The sequence below is a fragment of the Camelina sativa genome, chromosome 13, assembly GCF_030686135.1.
Source record: "Camelina sativa cultivar CO46 ecotype springtype chromosome 13, ASM3068613v1".
NCBI lineage: Eukaryota > Viridiplantae > Streptophyta > Magnoliopsida > Brassicales > Brassicaceae > Camelina > Camelina sativa.
In genome coordinates, this window is record NC_141892.1 from 23,490,514 (window position 1) to 23,513,313 (window position 22,800).

At 36.3% G+C, this 22,800-nt stretch overlaps 7 protein-coding genes across 8 annotated transcripts; 5 read left to right on the forward strand and 2 right to left on the reverse strand.

Moving 5' to 3' along the window:
* Positions 1-2,107: 2,107 nt before the first annotated feature.
* On the reverse strand, positions 2,108-3,177 carry LOC147929896 (uncharacterized). Its single transcript, XM_087480779.1, has 2 exons — positions 3,168-3,177; positions 2,108-2,973 (listed from the first exon to the last, which is right to left on the reverse strand). Exons 1-2 carry the CDS (start codon positions 3,175-3,177, stop codon positions 2,108-2,110), a joined length of 876 nt encoding a protein of 291 aa, XP_087336905.1.
* On the forward strand, positions 2,627-4,591 carry LOC104773278 (inositol diphosphatase DSP4). 2 transcript variants are annotated; one of them, XM_010497853.3, is made up of 5 exons: positions 2,627-3,378; positions 3,482-3,575; positions 3,835-3,892; positions 4,003-4,046; positions 4,139-4,591. In XM_010497853.3, the coding sequence occupies exons 1-5, from the start codon at positions 3,182-3,184 to the stop codon at positions 4,337-4,339; spliced, it is 594 nt and encodes a 197-aa protein (XP_010496155.1). In that variant the 5' UTR covers positions 2,627-3,181; the 3' UTR covers positions 4,340-4,591. The 2 variants fall into 2 exon arrangements, with proteins under 2 accessions (XP_010496155.1, XP_087337008.1); XM_087480882.1 differs by having other exon boundaries at positions 2,732-3,378; positions 3,835-3,896.
* A 180-nt stretch (positions 4,592-4,771) lies between these two features.
* Positions 4,772-5,675, forward strand: LOC104773279 (uncharacterized). Its single transcript, XM_010497855.3, has one exon. It carries the CDS (start codon positions 4,876-4,878, stop codon positions 5,512-5,514), a length of 639 nt encoding a protein of 212 aa, XP_010496157.2. The 5' UTR covers positions 4,772-4,875; the 3' UTR covers positions 5,515-5,675.
* A 244-nt stretch (positions 5,676-5,919) lies between these two features.
* Positions 5,920-7,739, forward strand: LOC104773280 (putative plastid-lipid-associated protein 1, chloroplastic). Its single transcript, XM_010497856.3, has 3 exons — positions 5,920-6,801; positions 6,975-7,170; positions 7,257-7,739. The coding sequence occupies exons 1-3, from the start codon at positions 6,347-6,349 to the stop codon at positions 7,569-7,571; spliced, it is 966 nt and encodes a 321-aa protein (XP_010496158.2). The 5' UTR covers positions 5,920-6,346; the 3' UTR covers positions 7,572-7,739.
* Positions 7,740-7,905: 166 nt separating this feature from the next.
* Positions 7,906-8,643, reverse strand: LOC109131556 (putative transcription repressor OFP9). The gene has a single exon (XM_019242629.2). The coding sequence runs from the start codon at positions 8,588-8,590 to the stop codon at positions 8,003-8,005; it is 588 nt and encodes a 195-aa protein (XP_019098174.2). The 5' UTR covers positions 8,591-8,643; the 3' UTR covers positions 7,906-8,002.
* A 2,100-nt stretch (positions 8,644-10,743) lies between these two features.
* Positions 10,744-14,653, forward strand: LOC104773281 (pyrophosphate--fructose 6-phosphate 1-phosphotransferase subunit beta 2). The gene is made up of 16 exons (XM_010497857.3): positions 10,744-11,349; positions 11,440-11,601; positions 11,714-11,835; positions 12,206-12,259; positions 12,340-12,446; positions 12,536-12,641; positions 12,748-12,811; positions 12,883-12,971; positions 13,048-13,179; positions 13,258-13,428; positions 13,516-13,631; positions 13,705-13,816; positions 13,913-13,997; positions 14,081-14,125; positions 14,213-14,281; positions 14,389-14,653. The coding sequence occupies exons 1-16, from the start codon at positions 11,151-11,153 to the stop codon at positions 14,463-14,465; spliced, it is 1,710 nt and encodes a 569-aa protein (XP_010496159.2). The 5' UTR covers positions 10,744-11,150; the 3' UTR covers positions 14,466-14,653.
* Positions 14,654-15,017: 364 nt separating this feature from the next.
* LOC104773282 (putative BTB/POZ domain-containing protein At2g40440) lies at positions 15,018-15,999 on the forward strand. Its single transcript, XM_010497858.3, has 2 exons — positions 15,018-15,291; positions 15,434-15,999. The coding sequence occupies exons 1-2, from the start codon at positions 15,139-15,141 to the stop codon at positions 15,917-15,919; spliced, it is 639 nt and encodes a 212-aa protein (XP_010496160.2). The 5' UTR covers positions 15,018-15,138; the 3' UTR covers positions 15,920-15,999.
* The last annotated feature ends 6,801 nt before the right edge of the window (positions 16,000-22,800 follow it).

Below are 22,800 nucleotides of genomic sequence, written 5' to 3' on the forward strand. Positions count from 1 at the left end.
AGTCAAAGTTATATTATTTTTAAGAAATAACTTAAAAAGGCTATAAAAGACATATACAGTTAATAGAAATAAAGAACATATAACTTATCAAACATATAACTTATTAACAAAATCATATAAAAAATGTTATTTTTATGTTAGTATTATTACCATAATAACAAGCTTTCAATAGTTATTATAATTGATTATAAAAAGAAAATTATATTACCCCTGAATTATCTCAAACTCATTAAAGGAAACTTAATTCCCAATAAATATAGATTTATATCTATTCATAAATAAATATAAAAATGATAACAAATTAGGAGATATCATGATGTGTGATTATTTATATATATCTAAGTATGTAAACTAATTAATCTCAACATTTAGTGTGATTATTCATTCAAAAATGGAAATATTGATAATTGAATAGGAATATACGTTTTAATTCTACATTAATCTATGTGCTATTAAAAAGGAATGAGACAATAACCCTTATCATTATAAATAAACTTAATACCCAAAAAAATCATAATATATTTAAAATGAGTGATTATTAGATTATGAAAAATTGTTATAGTTGCTCGATTAACCATAAATATAAAATTTGATTTTTAAAGCACACAAAAATATATATTCCCATAAATTGTAACATTTTATAAATATTTTCTTTACCACATTCACATAATTTACGGGTGAAATGCACATTTAAAGATTTCACGGATGAAACATATTTTTTACACGAAAAAACGCAGTTTTGAATAAATATATAAAAAATTTCAGTTAAGTATTATGTTTAACACAAACAAATATTAGTTCTAGAATAATAATTTTATTTAAATCGATTTATCCTGCACTATAGTTTAATTGTCCATTGCGTGCTGATACAAAAAATTTGTGCCTTTTTTAATCTCCGAATAGGCAGGAAAAAATTTAGCTACGAACCTATAGTTACAAAATATATTGTAGCAATGGACAGTTTTTCTTGTGGTGTGGTGGAAAAAAGTGATGGGTTAGGCTTTATTCTTTACTAATCTAGTGTGACTTTTTTGAGACTAATTGTTTTAGGGGCCATAGAACTATGCAAAAAAATTTCTGATCAATACTTTTCTGATACTTGGTTCATTTGAATTATGTTTTTACAGTTTGCATGGTGTGTTATCGTTGTGATGTCACCGGTGGTAAACCAGAATTATTTTTTACTGGAGTAAAAATATTAAATTAAATGAAAGATACTATTCTTATCAATAAACACAAGTAAAGTACGTACTAGATTAGTACAAGTGTTTATATGAATATTTTGAGATTTTAAATTGTGAGATGAGTTTCTCTAATCCATTTTACATGTGTATGTCATCACCCTCTCACGATAAAGAACAAACTCCAACTGAATAATAACTCTAATATGAGTTCTGTTTTTCTAGCATCTCTTACTTCACTTTTAAACCAATCTTCACATCGAGGTTTTAAGTTTTAAATTCCTCATAAATTCATCTTTTTTTTCTCCTACTAGTCACCTCAACTGAATCAATAATTTAAATGTTTGTGACAAATTAATTATCGATTTGCATATATATTTTACATTTAATTTTTAATACTTTATTCGATTTATTTTCAATAAGATTTGCAAATATATTTTACACTTAATTTTTAATACTTTATTTGATTTATATATTTTACCTTTGTTTTGTTCATTTCGACTAAGAAAGTAATTTAAGCAGCTGAGAGTGAAAAGAATTTGTGGGATAAATTTGTGATATGTTGATGTATGTAAAAAAAACTAGTACTATGATGTATTATTTAACTTATGAGTAGGTTTTGGCTTTAAAGAATATTCATCATGGATTCCTTTTAATATTCTCCCTAAAAGACTTTTTGTGAATCTTCTCGACTTTTTTTTTTTTTTTTTTTTTTTTTTTTTTTTTTTTTTTTTTTTTTTTTTAATACCTTTATTCATCTTCTTTCTCCAAGGAACAACATTTAAAATACAATATCGATCTAAAAGATGAACTGAAGAGAAAAAAAACCCAGTAGGTGAAAGAGTTAAAGTAGAAATTGAAGAGAAGACAGAGCAAGTTACGGCTAAAAACCAAACCCAAACCCAAGAAGAAGGACAAGCTTCATGCTAAGGTTGTATGAACTGAAACCATGCGGAGAGATAAGTATCATGAAGTTGCTGAGGTGGTGCTGCCACTGAAGAATGCAAAAACACATTTTTTCGATCCAGACCAAGTAACTTAGCACGAATGATGAGCTGTATCTCTTTGACCAAAATAGCTGCCGATTTTGCATTGCTAGTGTGAAGTCTTGAATTTCTCTCTTTCCAAATGAAGTAAATAGCGGCTTGGAAAATCAGTTTATAGATTACATTGAGCCTGGCATTAGACGTAGGAGATCTAACCCATGGCACAATATCATCAAAAAGAGACGGGGGAGAGAGATTATGATGCACGAAGAAAGCAGTCCACACTTCCTTGCTAAAAACACAGTCAAAGAAAAGGTGTTGTTTCGATTCCATAGCTGAGGAACAAAGGAGACACTGACCCGGCACACTTAGACCCCAACTCCTAAGTCGATCCCTTGTTGTTAGTCTATCCCGAAGAATCACCCAGAGAATAAATGTGTGCTTAGGAATTCTTTGGCTAAACCAAACAGACTTAAACCACGGAACTTGAACTGTTGAACGAGGATGCAGGCTGGCCCAAGTTTTAGAAGATGAGAAAAATCCTGGCGTATCATTATGTGAGTTACGCCACAAAAAATAATCTGAATCTGTTGGAGAAAGTTCTGGTGGAGTTGGTGGTAAACAAGCCCGCAAAAGAAGTAAAAGTGGATGTCTTCCACGAGGCAAAAGCCAAGAGCCATTTGAAATGGCCTGAGAGACAGAATTTGTTGAAGGAATTCCAGTAACCATGGGACCATTTACACCTGTTAAATCAATTAAAGGGCCAAGACCAGTCCAATCATCATGCCAGAACAATGCTAAAGAACCTGATTGCACATGACAAGAAATGTGAGGTCTAGCTAGAGAGCGTAGCTTGACCAACCTCTTCCAAATCCAGCTTCCAGAATTCTGAAAATCTGTATCCCAGAATAGTCTTCCTCTAATTATGACCTTGTTTCTCGACTTTTCCCCATCGTAAAAGCTCTGCTCCTCTCTTCGTTTCCGTTTTTGGCACTCTTACAATATACCATCATCATGACGTTGGAGAGCTACGCCGGCGATGTTCACACCGTACCACAGTCGGAGAACTCGACGGAGGATAGAGGCGGCGGTGGCGAGCTTTTCGTGCCACCTCTCAACTTCGCTATGGTCGATAATGGAATTTTCCGTTCTGGTTTCCCTGAACCCGTCAGTTTCAGCTTTCTCCAGTCTCTTCGACTCCGATCCATCATGTAATTTCCTCTGATTTCACTCGATTTCCGATGCTTAATTTGTGTCTGTGAACTTCGTTTTTTTTGTCTCTAATCTCTCTTGATTTTGTTGTGTGTTTTCTAGATATTTGTGCCCTGAGGCATACCCAGAGGTGAACATAGAATTCGCAAAATCAAATGGGATCCAAGTCTTTCAATTTGGTATTGAAAGATGCAAGGTGAGGATGCTTTGAATCTCCCTGTTCTTATTTGCATAGTCTGTGGTGATAGTATGTTCTTCAGAATCTTAAGGTTTCATCCTTTAATATGCTTAATTCTATCTATGGTTGTTGCTTCTAAACTTGTGTTTAGTCTTCTTGTTTAGCATGTTTATGATGAGATAGAGCTATGCAGGGATGATGGATGAGTAATGACTAACATATTCTGTGTGTGCTTGAAACTGATGATTTGATGGTTCTCTCTCTGTGTTTCTTTCAGGAACCCTTTGTTAATATCCCTGACGAGGTAATCCGAGAAGCATTACAAGTACTTCTAGGTAGGTACACCTTCTATAGTATAGTCTCCCTTAAAAACATCTTTACATTGAGCCTAATGTGTTTGATCATCTAATCATATAAGTTTGTCTTTGCCTTTTTTTTTAACTAGATACTAAGAATCATCCTGTGTTAATTCATTGCAAAAGTGGCAAGGTAAACTGAGACATCTCTCCTCTGGTTTAACACTAGTCATGATATGTATGATCGAAAAGGATCCTCACATATCTTGTTTCTCTCGGTTGCAGCATCGGACAGGGTGTCTAGTAGGTTGTGTGAGGAAGATTCAGAGATGGTGTTTGTCTTCCATCTTCGATGAGTACCAGAGATTCGCAGCTGCCAAAGCTAGAATCTCAGACCAGAGGTTCATGGAGCTCTTTGACATCTCCAATCTAAAGCATTCACCACTCTCCTTCTCTTGTTCCAAGAGGCATGCATACTCATACTGATTACTAACAACTTTATGTGTCCGAATCCCATTAAAAAGAATTAAGTAGTAGTAGTTCTTTTTAGTAGTTAGACTTTGCATCATTCAATAAAATACATAATAAAAACCCTTTTATGCCAAATTAAACATAAATATTATACGGGTTTTCTCCTTTTCACTGCTATCATATAGAACAAGTTTGTCATAAATTTTTGTATTCAGCTTAAAAATTCGAACCTTTTTATTTATATTGAATTGGCAGATTCCAAGTTAACAGATTAGCATGCCAAATTAACGTGGTTAGTGGAAGATTTAAAATTTAAAAGGAAACGTTTTACCAAAATATTTGTGTTATTGGTCAAAATTTGTGTTAATTTCAAATTTAAAGATACTAATAATATAGTAATGAATGCAATCGTAATTCGGAAGTAACTGATAAGAACAAAAAAAAGCTTTAAAAACCCTGCGAGACACGACTTCCGAATCCATTCTTATTTATTTTTCTCTTATTAGTTCTTTTCTATTCTTCTTTCAAAACCTCTGCGTATCTGAGTCGTAATGAGCCAACAACTCAGTGTAGAAACTAGTCAGTCCCAGCCCGAGACGCCACAGTCAACGACATTTCTTGATTTGCTACGACTCCAGATGGACGGTCTCGATCGAACCAGAAGAAGGAAACGCACACTAAAGGAACGGCTAGGATTCGAACGAATCGGATGCTGTGGTCCAACCTGGGGTCTCCGGTTAACAACCAGTACTACTAACACTCGCGAAGACGACGAACCGTTCGATAACCGGCTCGTTTCCGGTTCAAATCATGGACCGGTTCAGTTAAACCAAGGTATGAATCTCGCAGCAGCGTTAGCAGCGGAGAGAAATTACCGAACGGAGGAAACGGTAGCGTCATCATCAGGGAGTTTGACGCCGTTAAGAGTTTCGTTAATGAGATTGTTAGAGGAAACGGCGGAGAGAGTCGTCGTTGAAGGGAACGAAACGGCGTCATCGTCATCGACGGTCAGAGGTGGTGGTGGTGGTAATGATTCGATGTGCTGCGTGTGCATGGGAAGGAAGAAAGGAGCAGCGTTAATCCCATGTGGACACACTTTTTGCAGAGTGTGTTCTCGAGAGGTGTGGCTTAATCGAGGTTCGTGTCCCCTTTGTAACCGTCCGATCATCGAGATCCTCGACATTTATTGATTTTACTGTATCCTACGGCTCATAATACTACTATTAGTCCCGTTGCACGTGACTCACCTCAGTGATGTTTGTGTTGCCTAGAGATTCACGTGTGTGTGTGCTACATATGAAATTTAATTACGCTTATTGGAAACTGGAGTATTATTATTTTTAGTTATTTACTTATGGGCCTGTTCTTTACCAAAACCCCCAATTCAAATTTACAATAAAGGCCCATTTAGCTTTGGTTCAATCGCACATTAATTTTAGAACCGTAAACGCGGTAAGGACAGCGACTGAAAACGGTGTTCTTAGATATTTTTTTTTGCACTGGAGCTCCATCTCGACCGTCCACAAAACTGGCGATCACGAAGATCAACATAAAAACGGCCAAACAAGTATAGTACACGTCCGAAGGTTCTAGACACATCATGCCATTTGCATGGCGTTTCTATACCTAGAAATAACCCAAACCAAATTCTCCCCCACACGAATAGTGGGACAAATTATCCAAATTTGTTTTTAAAAATTATTTAAGAAAAATAAAAACTTCCACAAATTTTTTTTTCATAAAGTTGGCAAATTTCGAAATCAGTAACTGTTCGATTCGCAATTGATGATCTTAAACCATTCACGTGTCACAATGCCCTTGTTTTATTAAAGACAATACCTATTATATCCTTTGTGTCTTGACTTTGTATGTATCATAACTTCATAAGATATTATGAAATAAGGGTATATACGTCATTACAATCCAGCTCAACGGTTATAAAACGCGTTTTGTAATTTCCTAATATTGTGAGGTTTGAGTTTGTTCTTGTGAAGAAATAGCAAAATCAGCAAAAAAAAATAAATGGCGACTGTACCATCATTGTTCACTCAATTCCCCTGCAAAAAAACCCAAGTTCCAAACTCACCAAACGCTAAACCACATTCCAAATCTCCGGTTCAAGTCTCGGTACACTCATTCAATCGGAGGTCGGAGCTTGGGATCTCTGTTCACCGGCGAGGTTTCAAAGTCCGAGCAACGGATTTTGACGACGAATGGGGTCAAGAAGGGGTGGAGAGAGTAATGGCTTCATCATCGGTGGGGGAGAAAGAAGCAGACGAAGCGATCGAATCCGTGGAGGAGACGGAGAAGCTTAAAAGATCGCTTGCGGATTCGTTGTACGGAACAGATCGTGGTTTGTGCGCGTCGAGCGATACGAGAGCTGAGATCAGCGAGCTTATTACCCAGCTCGAGTCTAAGAACCCTACTCCTGCCCCTACCGATGCTCTGTTTCTCCTCAATGGCAAATGGATCCTCGCGTAAGTACCACAATTTCTCATGATTTGGTACTTAAAGATTGGAACTTTTTAATGGGAAAATTAGAGTCTTTGCTTAAAATTGTTGTAGTTCAAGAACTTGTTAGATTAGCCATAGTAGTGATATAAATCAAGAACTTATCTTTTAATTGTGTTCTGTTTTCTCTCTCGTGAAGCTACACATCGTTCGTGGGTATGTTCCCATTGCTCTCACGCAGAATCGAGCCTTTGGTTAAAGTGGATGAGATCTCACAAACCATTGATTCCGATACCTTCACCGTTCAAAACTCTGTTCTGTTTGCCGGTCCGTTTTCCACAACATCGGTTAGCACCAACGCTAAGTTCGAAATCCGAAGCCCCAAACGTGTTCAGGTAAAGATATCAATCATCACCTAAACCCGCACATGTTAACAGTTTTACATAAACCTAACTTGGGATTTTGTTTTTGTTTGTTGTAGATTAAGTTCGAGCAAGGAGTTATTGGAACTCCTCAGCTAACAGATTCGATTGAGATCCCTGAATTCGTCGAGGTTCTTGGCCAAAAAATCGATCTCAGCCCTATTAAAGGGTTACTTACATCGGTCCAAGACACAGCTTCGTCTGTGGCTAGAACCATCTCAAGCCAACCACCATTGAAATTCTCTTTGTCTAGTGACAAGACTCAGTCGTGGCTGCTCACAACTTACCTCGACAAAGACCTTCGGATCTCGAGAGGCGATGGTGGAAGCCTCTTTGTGCTCATCAAAGAAGGAAGCTCTCTCTTAAACCCTTAAAATTATCATTACTCTCTCACATCACATCACATCCAGAGTAACATATATACTACTAGTATAGAACCATTTGTCTATGTTTAATAGTGATGTAACTGTTATATTACCTGTTGGAGAGTTATAATAATGGATGTTACTCTAAGAAATACAATATATATTTACATTGATACATACTTGAACTGTACGGTTAACGCTTTGCTAAACAAACACTTTAGCATCAGTTCATATTTGGTATACTATGGCATTCTATACCAAATTGAAAGAAAAATTGTATCACAGTGCTGTTTTCTTCTGTAACCTCAAGTTTCTAGTTTCAGTTACTCTTGGTCTATGAATGTTATACAAATCGGTCTATTTTATTACTTAGAAAACCGGTTTGTTACAAACCAAGTATCTTACACACATTTGAAGAAACAAGTGATCTTTTTTCTCTTTTAGCTACGAAACAAATCAGCACAAACCTCGTAAAAGATCTCGAGAATGGCAGACCGGTACTCGCGAGGATTCATCGATAGATAGTACTCCAAGAGGCTTCTAAGTTCATCTGCTTCTTTTATTTTGTTTGCTACAATCATCTCCACCATGGAGTCTCTAAAGTCCTCTCTTGGATCATAAGAAAATTTCTCCATGGCCATCATGACAATGAACTTGGTGCTACCGATGCTACCCTCGCTTCTTCTTCTTGTTCTTCTCGCCTTTTCTTGCCTAATCTTTGCTTGATGTTGTGTGGCTTCTTGTGTCTCTCTGATCATCTGCTCTAGCTTCTCCTGAACCATGTAGTATGCTAGGCTAGAGAGTGAACCGTGCTGGTCTGAAAATCTAGAACTTATGTCTGACTCCACCGAGGAGGGAGAAGAAGAAGAAATGCTGAGTCTTGCTTTGTTGCTGCAACACAAAGCTCTGCTGCAGATTCTTGCTTCTCTTGTTTGGTGTTGTGATTGTTTGTTCTGTTTCTTGTTATCTTTCTCTGTTTCTTCTTGTGTTCTGTTTGTGATTTTCATGTTGACGATTAAGTCACACATTATAGTTGGGGGTTTTGAGGATGGGGGATGTTTGTTAAACGCAAATAAAAAAAGAGTTCTTATTTAATCATTTTATGTAAAAATTGAAAAAATGTGGGTCATGTTCATCATGATTATGTCTTGATCTTAATTCAATTTTAAAACTCAATAAAAGAGGTTCTTTTAAAATTTTAGACTAACAACAAGTCTTCAACATTATTCATTTTTGTAAAACTAACTTTTCTTTATTTATTTTCCAAAATCAATATCTACAATTTGTGCTCAAAATGCGATAAAAGTTGTACATTTTTTTTTGGTAACAATGTTAAGTATTTATACCAATTTTAAATTTTCGACAGCGGTTTCAGAGAAAACAAAGTAGTCAGAAAGACCAAAATCTACAACTAAAAGATCTACAAATACAGGAGAAAACACTACAAGAAAATCATCAATTAATATTTAGATTTCCTTTCGAAGACCATGTTCTTTTGATTAATTTTAATCTTATGTGTAAAATTTATAAAGGTTATGGAAAATCAAAGAAAAGAGTGTGTTTCGTGAAATTGGTTCATTATTTCAAATCAATATAATGGTTTATTTTAATTACTTCCAATAATAAAATAATGATTGATGAAAATATCATTTAGTTTTTATATATATCAAAAGCAGATATAATAAGTACATATATCAAATAAAAAGTTGGGAATAATAGAGGAGATTAGATTAGGTATGATTGAGGATAATTGTAAAAGAACAAAATTAAGAAAGGAGAGCTAAATGCATGTATTTGTGTCGTGTTTTAGGAATATAGGGGTGATTAATTTGATTATGGTTGTGATGTGTAGACCATCTTCATGTCCACTTTAGTTTTGTTGTTGTTGTTGAAGATGAGATATCTACACTTTGGTTTATAATTTTTTTGGTAATGTGGAAAAGGTGATCGATATGTAGTACTTAACATGATCTGACACAATTAATATAGATAGCTAATAATAATTTAAAATATTTTTACAAAACATGAAAAAAAAAACGAGACAAAGAAGAACAAGAAGATCAAGAGCAGAATTTTGTGGTTTTCACATGGCTACTGATGAACTCGAACTTCACTTTGTTTTATAACATATTCTTAAAGGGCATATTAGATTTTAAATAGTTCAGAGTTGTAAATTTTGCTAGAGATATATAGTAAAGATTAGCTAAAAGTGTTGTATACTCCACAAAATATACATGCGAAATGAAGAGATAACGTATGGAGTATGGTTGTTGCCTTGGAGACAAGACATGCTTTTATCTTTGCTGGCTTGTACATATACCTCATTTTCTGCTTTGGTGTTTTAGGAATTTTATAGTCAAGCATTCTTTTATTGGTAAATTTTTTATAATCTACGTATTTTCATACACACACACACAAACAAAAAAAAGTTCAACGACATTATATAATCTTTAAGACTTTAACTGGAGCCTTAATGTCTTTAAGTTTTTTTTTTTTTTAAAAGAATAAGTTATCTCGTGTTATTCACCAAAAGAGTGTGCAATAATTGGAGATTAACCCCAAAAGATGATGTTACACAGCTGGATAGAATCACTTTGTGGTGATTAATTACGTCTTTGTAGATTTTAGAATCGGGTCTTTTAGGGATTTTGTCATGTGACAATATCCATATGACTTTTTATTTTGATTAAGTTGTTAAACTCAAAAAGAGAACTTTTAAAACGTGAGAAGTAATTAAGAATTGATCACTTGATCTAAATACAGTCAGTAAGTACCTTACCAACTTGTTAAGCTGACAGTAAAACCACATGTTGCCATTATGGTGCATACTTTCTAGGGTTTATGATTATCTATTACATATCTTCCTTACCATATTTATCATTAGCTCTAAACTCGTTTCTTTCGATTAACTAATTAGAAAATTATAATCATGTTTGGTCTCAAGCTCACAACTCCGTTTCTTCAACACAAAAGACAGTAGTAAAAAAAATGCTTCATTTTGGATTCGTTAACAACAATAACAAAGATGAAAGACCAATGCTCCTCCTGCCGACTCTAAAACGAATATAATCAAAGTGATCATTCCTCTCTAATTTTAGAAATCAGTATTAGCAGCAAAATACTATTACTGATTTTAACTGGAAGCATTTTTGACGGAAGAAAACCAAAAATGCGATTTTATGTTTTTTTCTCAATCTACATTTTATTCATTTATTCTAATTATTACACAACTTTTTTTTTGATAAAAATTGAATCATTAGACAACTTTATGCAAATTCCAATATAATTCGAATTTGATGCTTAAAACCCCTAATACTATTATTACACATATTGAACCCATGAGATGAAAAATTTATCTAAAATGAATCAAATGCAGTTCTTGATATTTTTTTTTAAATTCGAGTTTTTTTTTCTTTTTCTTTCAAAACCATAAAATTTGGCATATTGGAATATTCGGAAAGATTGTACATTAAATTTCATCACCCACTTTTAGAAACTTATCCAAACAGTTTCCGACACACACACTTCTGACTTCTGTCTGACATTCAGAGAATTTTTAGGAACAAAAGAGTCCAAAAGAACTCACAGATGGCGTCACAGCTCGATTTGATCGGAAAAGACTACATCGCCGGAATCTCGAATAATCCTCGGGCGGCTAGCCGTGTAACTTCTGTATACAGCGAAGTCCAAGCCAATCGTATCGACCACGCACTTCCTCTTCCTTCCGTTTTCAAAAGCCCTTTCAAGATCATCGATGGTCCTCCCAGCTCCTCCGCCGGACACCCAGGTTCGATTACTAAACCGAAATCAATAGAGTAAACCGGTCAAAATTTGTTGGTTTAAGTCAATTTTGGTTATTTTTTTGATGTTGTTGCAGAGGAGATTGAGAAATTATTCCCGAATCTATATGGACAACCATCAGCTTTATTGGTTCGTAACCAATCTGATGCAGTTAAATCGGACCAAAAGCTTAAGATTGGTGTTGTGTTGTCTGGTGGACAAGCACCTGGTGGACACAATGTTATTTGTGGAATTTTTGGTTAGACACTGTTACTTTGGGCAATTTTTTATTTTATTTTATTTAGGTTTTTAGAGATTTTGAATTTGAGTTTTGTAATTTTGTTGTTGTTGTTGTTGGTTGGTTGGATAAGATTACTTGCAGGAATATGTGAAAGGAAGTAGTCTGTTTGGGTTTCGTGGCGGTCCAGCTGGAATCATGAAGGGAAAATATATAGAGCTTACTTCTGAGTTTGTCTATCCTTATAGAAACCAGGTATCAAATGATGTGCCTTTTGAGGTTTTTGTCGGTTATTATGTTTGGTTTGGTTATGTTTAATTTCATGAAAACATAGAAAACTGAATAGAAATAATGACCATCATTTGGTTTAATTTAGCCGGTTTATTGTCTTTTCAGTGCTGTTTGCTTTCGGTTAACCTTAATCGGTTTATTTTCTCTTCGATTCGGTTTGGTTCAGATTGATTTTACCGGTTATATTCTCTCCATTAAATAAATTTGTTAAAATCTTGTAAAGAATGGTTTGTTGAGTAATAAAGAGTTGGAACTACAAGCTCTATGTATTTAAAGATTTGCATTTTGTATTTATTCTTGATATTTCTGTTGTGTCTTTTTTTTTTTGTTGCAGGGTGGATTTGATATGATATGTAGTGGAAGAGACAAGATTGAAACTCCAGAACAGGTAAATAGGTTTTTCTCAATGTTGTGGCTTTCATTGATCGAATGGACTAAGTTAGCATCAGAGTTTGGTACATATTGCAGTTTCAGCAAGCTGAAGAGACTGTAACAAAGATGGACTTAGATGGTCTTGTGGTTATTGGTGGAGATGACTCCAATACTAATGCTTGTCTCCTTGCTGAACACTTCAGGTACTTTTGAAATTGTTAAAAGATGAATGAGATTAATTTTTCTCTGTTTTGCATTTTAGTGATTGTTATATTTTGCATTTGGTTTGCAGAGGTAAAAACATGAAAACTCGGGTTATTGGGTGTCCCAAGACAATAGATGGTGATTTGAAAAGTAAAGAAGTCCCTACTAGTTTCGGGTTTGATACTGCTTGTAAGGTAAGTAACTTCAAACCGTATATCCAAAAAATAAAATACATCACCTAGTTATGTCTTCTCTTAGAAAGCCTTATCAATGGTTTTTTTGATGATTACATTCATGCAGATATACTCAGAAATGATTGGAAATGTTATGATCGATGCACGTTCCACAGGAAAATACTATCACTGTAAGTTTAGACCTTCTCTTAGCAAAATGAATTGTCTTGTTACAAGCTTACGATTGCATTTTTATCTATAGTTGTACGTCTTATGGGCCGTGCTGCGTCTCATATTACACTTGAATGCGCTTTGCAAACCCACCCAAACATTACTATTATTGGAGAAGAGGTACCTTTCGTGTTACTCAAGCTTTCATTCGTAGTCTTCTGTTTGAGAACCGGAAATAACCAACATTTTTATGCAGGTCTTCGAGAAGAAGCTAACGTTGAAGAATGTTACCGATAACATTGTTGATGTGATCTGTAAAAGAGCAGAAAATGGTTATAACTACGGTGTCGTTCTTGTTCCCGAAGGTCTCATTGATTTTATCCCTGAGGTATATAATTGGTAATTCAATTCTTTTCCCTATGTTTTTGTAGTGACCTTCACTCTATCTATGATCCATTATTTGCAGGTCCAAGAGCTTATTTCCGAACTAAACGAAGTCTTAGCAGAAGGAAACGTTGATGAAGAAGGCCAATGGAAGAAGAATCTTAAAGAGGAGACTTTAAAGATTTTTGAGTTTCTTCCACAAACTATTCAAGAACAACTAATGCTTGAGAGAGATCCACATGGAAATGTCCAGGTCTGTTTCTAATTACCATCATCCGGTTTAACCAATAACTGATTCAAACCAATAACTGAAAACCGGTTTATCTTTGTATCTCTTAAGGTGGCCAAAATAGAGACAGAGAAAATGCTGATACAAATGGTTGAAACCGAGCTAGACAAAAAGAAGAAGGCGGGTACATACAGACGCGACTTCATGGGGAAATCACACTTCTATGGGTAACAAATATATACTATGTTAGTTACTAATTAGCTAGTCTTAACATAATCTTATCTGATTGTGTTTTTTTAGGTATGAAGGAAGATGCGGGTTGCCTACAAATTTCGATGCAACTTACTGCTACGCATTAGGTTACGGTGCTGGATCACTTCTCCAGAGTGGAAAGACCGGATTAATTTCATCGGTTTAGACTTTTTCTTCCTTTTTCTTAATAATATATCACAAACTGTTTCTTTATTTCAAGATTATTTATATTCCACTGTGTTTTTTTTTTTTGCAGGTTGGAAATTTGGCTGCTCCTGTTGAAGAATGGACCGTTGGTGGTACTGCACTGACTTCATTAATGGATGTTGAGAGAAGACATGGTAATACATAAATCGAAGACGATGATTGGATACTATTGTGAATTTTATTTTTCCAACATTATATGTATGTTTGTATGTTGCAGGCAAATTCAAGCCTGTTATCAAGAAAGCTATGGTTGAACTTGAAGGTAAAAGTCTTTAGCTCTAAACTTATTTTTTTTTTTCTCTACGGCCGCTTGTTCTCTCTATCACTCACTGCTTCTTATAAATTTCAGGCGCACCGTTTAAGAAATTTGCGTCGCAGCGGGAAGAATGGGCTTTGAAGAATCGATACATTAGTCCTGGTTTGTTCACATACACACATGTCTCTCTACATATAGTAGTAATTAATTTCAACTTTTTATTTGGGTCCTCCAGGTTAAGTAACTATCATTCTTTGTCTTGTTGTCAGGTCCGATTCAGTTTAAGGGACCGGGATCTGATGCGAGAAATCATACCTTAATGCTGGAACTTGGGGCTCAAGCCTAAAATCTTTTTGGTAATGTGAGATTCACTCACTGGCTCACTTACTTTGTTGTTTTTTGCCTTTGCTGTAAAAATATTTTTGTAGTAAAGAAAGTTACTGGGAGTCAAGTAAACCAACAAGTATTCAACGTGTAAGTCGTGAACTGTGATGACTGATGATGACACTTGAATAATAAAATTTCCTTGGTCTATTGCCATTATTACTTTTTACTACATGCTTTAAATCGGTTTGAGATTGAGATGGTAATTTTTTTAACCACATTAAACCAGGTAAGGTTGGTATAATATACAACGGCAAGATAAAGATCTAAGAAATTAGAAGAGATTATAAGGGTAAGTTACTTTTATTTTTGAGAGTACAATGCTTTTATTCGTTAATGTTATTTCCTCTTAATGATTGCTGGAATCACTGAATCAGACGAGTTGAATGCTTCGACTAACATAGAGATAATTTACCTTTTTTGAGATGAAAGATGATAATTAGTCCAACTCCACTTTTAATTTCTAAGTGGTGTGTTTTGTGTAATAAAATTACCAATAAATGTATCTTTCATTTCCAAAAAAGTCTTGGAAAAACGAAATGAGTAAAGGTAATAAGTAATTTTGACCGTCTAGCTAGGCTCTCTCTATATATGTTAAAACCTACAATCGTTAGCCTTATCAAATCCAAGTTTATATGCTATATCTAGCTATGGGGACACTAACAAACAAAGAGCTTTTCTTTGATGGAATTGTGAAGATTTTCAAAGAACAACAATGCGATGTACGGCTAAAGGCATGTGATGATAGTGATGATGAGGCAGCTATCTCTGCTCATAAGCTTTTTCTGGTTGTGACTTCTTCTTCTACTACTACTCCTTTTTTTTACCTTTTGTCATTATCTGATTCAGTTCAAAATTTCATTACGCTATTACATGGAATGATTTTGGTATTAATGTTCTTTCCTTGACATATATGTGGAATTTTGATAGTCTGCTAGATCTGAGGTGTTTAAGAAGATGTTTGAATCAGACAACTGCAAGGCTTCGTCCATGCTTGAGACAATCACTCTCTCAGATCTGAAACAAAAAGAGTTAGAGGCTTTCGTTGAGTTCATCTACAGCGACGGCTCTAAGCTTTCATTGAAGGCGAAGCAACACGTTAGGCCACTCTATCGTGCTGCCGACAAATATGAGATTCCGTATCTACGTGACTTATGCAGAGACGAGCTTGTAGCATGTCTTAACTCTTCGAATGCTCTTAAAGTTCTTGAGGTCGCCCAAATCCCTTTTGACAAAGCACTCACTAATGCTGCCTTGACTACTATCAAAACCTTTAAGAAAAGTATTTCCACCTCTAGTGAGTTTAAGGTTTTTGTCGCTAATCATCCAAATCTTACCTTGGAGATAGTGAAGACTCTTTCGGCTCTCTGTTATTGTTTAGCGTTAATGACAGTTATATGGTCATTGATGGAATAAAAAAGCCACTATTTAGTTTTGTTGTTTCATCAACTACTAGTTATCATTGTCATGGGATTTGACTTCCTATGTTTTCTCAAGCTTGCAAATCTTTTGAAAAAGTTGTTTTAGTGTTTCTGTTTAATTAATAAATTAAGATTCCTTTCTCATTGATGAAAACATAAACAAACGATACAATCCTTCTCCACCAAGTTACAAGAAATATAGTTGCGAGTTAATGATTTCCAAAAACTATGGTGTATGACTCTGTTACAATCCGGCTTCGGTTCTTTATGATAACTTGCTCTCAACCTCACAACTCTCACGCCTACGAGGCTATGAACAACAAGATTGTGATGAAACTTAAAACAAGAAAAGAAAACAAAGTCCATGTGACAAAGTCTATGGGCCAGATTGGCAATTCACTATCAAAGAAGAAGAATCAGCTTAAGATCAAGCTTTTACAACAACGGAGTCTCTCACTCGTGTCTCTCTCTTTCTCTCTTTTACAAGAAGTAGATGAATCGTTAATAGAAGAAGAAGAATAGATTTTGGTATTATACACTGTATTAAGTAACCAATTATCTACTTGTAAAAAATAAGAGAATTTAAACTAGTACCATTGTTTGTAATTTTTGACAGACAAAACTCTAAAGGTTAGAAATTCGTTGCAAATCCCTCGCATCTGTACCAACATTATTCTCATTAACATTTATTCAATCAAAAGCAAAAGAAATATAAATGATTCATTTAAACTCAATTAGCTAGTTCTCTTGATGTTGGTTAGTAATGCTCTTCTTTAATTTGCCTGTAAAAGATCAAATTGCGAGGGATCCGTGAAGATTTAGTGAGGGACTAGCTAGGATTAATCGCACATACCTTGCAAATTGCGAGTGATCTGCGAGGCTCTGTAAGAAATCCGTCGCACATCCCTCACAAATGTATATATTCTTTTGCATCAAATTTATTTTCTTAGTGATACAATCTCTATTAATTTCATGTTTTTCCTATGTTTTGGAAAGTTCATTGTTCATATAGTTGGTAATTACTGGACTATGGACTCTACATTGCAATTGTTGATAAAAAAAACTTTAACACTTGGTCTCATGATCATAATGAAATTCCACAACTTCCTCCATTAAGCCTTTATCGTTGGGTCTCATCAGTTTTGATCAATGCCAAGAACCTTCTAGACTCATTCGCGATGGTGCAGAACCCTGACGATTGGCCGGCGTTCTCCAGCCAGCTGAACTATTTCAGTTTGCTCAAAGACTCTTTTCCACTCTTTTCCATGTCTAGGATTCCAAAAGCGGGATCTGATCAGGACTATTGCAGACTTCAACAGAGCTGATTTGATGTATGAAAACCGCTCTGCAATTTTTCCACCTCCATTCCCAAGGAATGACTTTGAGCTGAAGTCTGCATACTTCCAGCTAGTTGGACAAATACCCTTCTCTAACCTGCTAAATGAGAAGGCTTTGGACCATATTGAGCACTTTGAAGACTTGGTGACTAGTATCAAGGCTAATGGAGTAACTGAAGACTACATCTACTGCAAGATCTTCCCATATTCACTTGGAGGAGAAGCATCCCAATGGTTGAAACTGTTGCCAGCCAGATCTTTGACCTCTTGGCAACAAGTAAAGGTGGCTTTCCTCAATTAATTTTATGATGATGCAATGTCAGATGAGCTGAGAGTCAAGCTGTCCTCTGTCAAGCAAAGACCAGATGAAGCTTTCAAGGGAGCTTAGGTGAGATTCAAGACTTATCAGAGGGACTGTCCACACCATGGATTTTCAAGAGTGCAACTGCTAAGCATCTTTTTCAGAGGAATTGACTGGGAATATCAGCTATTGGATGCTGCAAGCCATGGGAACTTCAATACAAGATTTCCAGAAGATGCTGAAGCTTTGATTGAGAATTTGGCTTCCAGCAATAGCACTAAGAGAGTAGATACTGAAAGGAAGAGATTGCATGGAGGATTTGATTCAAACTAGCTTGCTTCTGTTAATGCCAAGCTGGATTCAGTTCACAATCTTCTTGTGGGTAAGAAGTCAGTTCACTTTGCTGCTGAAGTTGAGACATTTGAGCCACAACCTAAGACAGGGAATGAAGAAGCAAATGTCAACTTTGTCTATGGAAATCAGGGTCAGAGATTAGGTAATCAACAAAGTAACAAGCCTTACAGTGGGAATCTTCAGGCTACACTCCTAAGCATGAGTTCCAGAAGCAGCAACAGAACAATGATTATACTAGACCTATGGGAACTCTTCTTATCAGTCTCCTCCACAGACTTCTTCTGAGAGTAGAATGGAAGCTATGCTAGAGCAACTTTTGCAAGGCCAGGAACAATTATCAGTGACATTCAATGGGAAGATTGATAATGTCTACAATGAGCTTACTGGGAGGATTAATGCTTTGAACATTCATGTCAAGAAGCTGGAAAATCAGGTTGCGCAGACTGCTGGGTCTGTTAAAAGGCAAGAGGGTTTTCTTCCTGGAAGAACTGAATCAAACCCCAAACATTCTTGTAATGCCATATCAGTGAGAGATGAAGATGATGGAGAAATTGAAACTGCAGAAAAAGGAGAGCAATCGGCCAAACCCAAGTCGGAGAATTTGACTTCAGACGATGGTGTCGATTGACACCACCTGGGTGTCGGTCGACACTCCTCTCAGACAGAACCAGAAACTGCAAAATCTCAGGTTCCAACAGCTGTTGAGAGGGTGTACAAGCCTAAAGTCCCTTTTCCTAAGCCACGAAAGTCCAAGCAGGAGCTTGAGGAAGCTAGATGCAAGGCAATGATGGACAAGGTGATGATTGAGATGCCTTTGATTGATGCAGTAAAGCTTTCACCACCACTTAAGCCGTATGTGAAGAGAATGATGTCCAATGGTTTGAGCCCTGAAGAAGGAGCACTGCTTACCAAGGATGTCAGTGCAGTTCTTTTAAACCAGCCTCCACAAAGGAAGAAGGAGAGGAAGCAGGAAGTGGTTGTCTCTAAAGAAGTAAGTGCAGTAATTTAGTGTAGAGTTGCAAAGAAATTACCAGATCCTGGAAGCTTTGTACTTGATTGTTCTATCTCCACAGGAAGGTTTGCTTACTCACTTTGTGATCTTGGATCTAGCATCAACTTGATGCCACATTCTGTTGCTCTAAGACATGGGATGACAGAATTCAAGACAACTCATATTTCCCTTATCTTAGCTAATCGCTCCAGAAGAATTCCTGAAGGTGTCTTAGAAGATATTCCAATTAAGGTTGGAAACTTCATGATTCCCACTGACTTTGTTGTGCTAGAATATGACGAAGAGCCTAAAGACCCTCTCATATTAGGAAGAACTTTCTTGGCTACAGCTGGTGTCATCATAGATGTACAGAAGGGACATATAACACTGAATGTGGGAGGTTTGAGTATGAACTTTGAGATGGATAAGCTGAGGAGGGCTCCTACTATTGATGGACAAACTTTTTCTGTTGAGGAAGTTTCTGATTTTCGAGCATCAAGCTCAGTGTCGATCGACACCGCTGCAACATCGATCGAAACCCCTCCACATCCGAGCCTGCACTTGTCCACAACTGATGCTCCAAGTCCGACAACTGTACCCAAACAGAAGGCACACCCCTCCACACCCCAGAGTCCTCAGGTAAGGCAAAGGTATGCATCTTCTTTACCCAACCCCGCTCCTATCATTAACAAGGTTTTCAATGGTACAAAAACTGTTTTGCAGTTAACCAAGCCACGAGATTATCGTAGAGCGCTTGTTTCTTCTGTTGATGATTGTGCTGGACATAAAAGAAGCAAACCTAACCCTAAATCCCACCCAGGTCTTGTTCCTCACATCCTTGGCAGTCCTCATTGATAACTCTCTAATTTACATGTTTTTAGCATCCTTTTTAGTCCATATTTTGCATTGTTTATACCCTAACCTTAGCATTTTTAGGTCATTAACTGTAGGAATTCACTTTTAGGCCATTTAGGGTGTTGCATTCTTGCATTTGCATACTTTGGATGAAAATAGGTGCTTTAGAGCATAAAATGGGGAGAAACAAGGATAAATCCGAGCATGTACCCGAAGGAGCCATCGAGCTGGAAGAACAGTCTGAACCCCAACACGATCGAGGAGGATCCAAGAACAGAAAGAACAATCCGAGAGCCTACCCGGAGAGCAACCCTAGCATATCCTCGTGCACCCCATCGAGCAGACCCTTGGGCAGAACTGGGAAGCTAGGGTTAATGGGTTTCCATATATAAACCCCCCTTTTCTTCCTCTCACCCTAGCACGCCGCATACCCTCAAAACAGAGAGCGAGAACTTCTGGGAGAGAACTGAGCGACTCAAAACTCTTTCTACACTTTTGTTAGGATTTTATTTTCATTTCTTGTTTTGCATTTTTGATTTTATACTCTTCTACTCTACTCTATTTTTGATACAATGCAATTTTCTTTTATCTATACTTTTATGTTTTCTGCAATGAGATCTGAATAGTGTAGTAAGGTTTCTAGGGATGGGATAGACAATTTTGTGTTCTTGATCGGTTAGGATGTCTTAGCTTTTATATTTATGTTTTTTAAATTCCCTTCTAGATTGGTGTTCTTAATGCTATCAACAGACCGAGAGGTTGGGATTAGATCTAGGTGTTTTACCACCGAGAGGTGTAGATGAAATGTTTGAATCGATCAATGCTAGAGATTTACTCACTTAGCCTAAGAGATTAGATGAGTTAGGGGTTTATTGACAATAATGGATCGGTTTGTATTGTCTGCTTGGTCATGTTTCTCCAACGAGAGTTGGGTAGAGAAGTGATTAAGGTTGATTGTTTCTATCACGAGAGTGTTTTCACAAGATTTTAGAGATTCATTGTCTAGGGAATATCTGCTTGAGGCATGTAGGACATCCATACTGGTTAGGAACACTTAGGAGTCGAGTACCCCATCCTTAGGAGCTTTTGTATTTAGATTGTTCACATTTTAATTCATCACTCGATCCCTTACCCGAACAGGTACACGATCACCTGCTTCAAGTATACCTTCGAGCTGTTCTTGTTCATCTTGTTTACTCGATCACCCCACCCGATCCTGTACTCGAATGCTTGCATCGAGTGCTTAGGTCGTGTGGTTCTTGTTCCTTTGCTTTCTTTTTTTTTTATTTTAGGATTGTTAGATCAACCCCAACTATTGCTTGGCTTGACTTGCTTGTTTCTGATTGCATCCTATCTTCTAGCATAACAACCATTTGGATTGATAACCCTTTGTACTACAACTGCATAGGGAATTGATACCCTGGGTGAAAATCCTGTTATCACTCATGCACCTAAAGCTTATACACTACCTTGGATGAATAGGACATTCTCTCGCAGGCATGCATTGCCATGTTCTGATCAACCCGATGCCTGAGCTTCACCACAATCAAGATAATGACTGAAAACAAGCGCTTAGTTGGAGGCAACCCACTTCTAGGTTTTTCTTTTCCTTTTGAGTCATTTTTGTTTTTGCATTGAGTCAGTTTTTGTTTGAAATTTGTTTGAAATCATGAACTATCTATCTATCATGTTGCTTTTAACTTGTGTTTGAGTGCTTCTTATCAGAATAATCATCCAAGGATTGATCCATCAACACAACACTGCAACTAACAAGGAGTTTCGGCCAACAAAAAACCATTCGTGATGAGTGTCGATCGACAATGAAATGGTGTCGGTCGACACCAGCTGGTAACCCGAAAACAGTTCATCTTTTCCTTACAATTTTCAATACACTTTTTGTTTCTTTGACTTTCCCTTGCTTGAAAACACTGGGGACAATGTCGTTTAAGTTTGGAGGAGGTTAGTACTAACTATTAACATAGTTTTTGTTCTTAGTGTGTCATAACCGATATTTGTTTTTATTGAGTCAAATTTTTCAAAATTGTGTTGGGGACTATGATTTTTCTTTTTAGGTGTATTGCCTTGGTTGATTAATGCTGCAGATTGAATCCACTAATCCGACTAATGAAAAATCCAATGGCTGACCAGTAAACCATATACATCCAAATTTCCAACAAAACCCATAAAAGCTTGAGGTAACTTCTGCACTTTTCTTTTATCTCATCAAGGAGATTGATGTTCATAGAGCTTGACTCCTTGTTCATGCCTGACAAGTAAGATTTTAAAAAGAAAATGGTACTCCTCTCCCTTATTTAAGTTGAAAAGATCACTCCTGAGAGCTTTGTTAAAAAAAAAGAGAATAAAAGATGAGATGATTTTGATCAGTTTAGAGAGGGAGGTAAATTACCAGTGACCTCATTATTCTACTCTTGAGTCAAATGATCACACAAAGCTTGGAACTGAGGGGTAGGTAAATTACCGATGACCCCATTATTCGCCTACGCCTTTGAATCAGAAAAAAAAAAAAACAGCAAAGCAATGCTCAAAGGAGGATAAGAATAGAATAAGTCTGGGGGAGAGGAAGAATACCACATGTTGTAAAAAGATATATCTTGCTTGTTATAGTATAGTACGGGAATGAGTCTAGAAGGTTCTTGACATTGATCTAATTGATGAGACCCACCGATGAAGGCTTAATGGAGGAAGTAGTGGAATTTGGTTTGAATTTGGGATGCTACGAATGTCAACGGAGAAGTACATGGTGGTTCGATTTGGATTAATTTGCTAAGCATATGGGTTATGGTTTGAATGATCATGGTATTACCTTAGAAAGAAAATGAGTTTCTGTGTTTTCAAACCTCTTTCACAGGTCTAAGTTTTTGTTTTGCTTGAGGGCAAGCAAAGGGTAAGTATGGGAGAGTTGATATATCATGGTTTTTGTGGTTTTTAACCATGATATAAGGAGTCTATTAGAGTCTTTTGATTTGTTTTCTAGGATGTTTTTGATTCTTTACAGGTTTTCTAGGCTTTTGGCACGG

Bases quoted from the DNA above. Each gene is read 5' to 3' on its own strand.
- LOC104773278 (XM_010497853.3), top strand. From the start codon at position 3,182: ATGACGTTGGAGAGCTACGCCGGCGATGTTCACACCGTACCACAGTCG. The intron at 3,379-3,481 runs GTAATTTCCTCT...TGTGTTTTCTAG, and splicing joins CTTCGACTCCGATCCATCAT to ATATTTGTGCCCTGAGGCAT. The intron at 3,893-4,002 runs GTAGGTACACCT...TTTTTTAACTAG, and splicing joins AGCATTACAAGTACTTCTAG to ATACTAAGAATCATCCTGTG.
- LOC104773279 (XM_010497855.3), top strand. From the start codon at position 4,876: ATGAGCCAACAACTCAGTGTAGAAACTAGTCAGTCCCAGCCCGAGACG.
- LOC104773280 (XM_010497856.3), top strand. From the start codon at position 6,347: ATGGCGACTGTACCATCATTGTTCACTCAATTCCCCTGCAAAAAAACC. The intron at 6,802-6,974 runs GTAAGTACCACA...TCTCTCGTGAAG, and splicing joins AATGGCAAATGGATCCTCGC to CTACACATCGTTCGTGGGTA. The intron at 7,171-7,256 runs GTAAAGATATCA...TGTTTGTTGTAG, and splicing joins GAAGCCCCAAACGTGTTCAG to ATTAAGTTCGAGCAAGGAGT.
- LOC109131556 (XM_019242629.2), bottom strand. From the start codon at position 8,590: ATGTGTGACTTAATCGTCAACATGAAAATCACAAACAGAACACAAGAA.
- LOC104773281 (XM_010497857.3), top strand. From the start codon at position 11,151: ATGGCGTCACAGCTCGATTTGATCGGAAAAGACTACATCGCCGGAATC. The intron at 12,260-12,339 runs GTAAATAGGTTT...TACATATTGCAG, and splicing joins AGATTGAAACTCCAGAACAG to TTTCAGCAAGCTGAAGAGAC. The intron at 14,126-14,212 runs GTAAAAGTCTTT...TATAAATTTCAG, and splicing joins AGCTATGGTTGAACTTGAAG to GCGCACCGTTTAAGAAATTT.
- LOC104773282 (XM_010497858.3), top strand. From the start codon at position 15,139: ATGCTATATCTAGCTATGGGGACACTAACAAACAAAGAGCTTTTCTTT. The intron at 15,292-15,433 runs GTTGTGACTTCT...GAATTTTGATAG, and splicing joins CTGCTCATAAGCTTTTTCTG to TCTGCTAGATCTGAGGTGTT.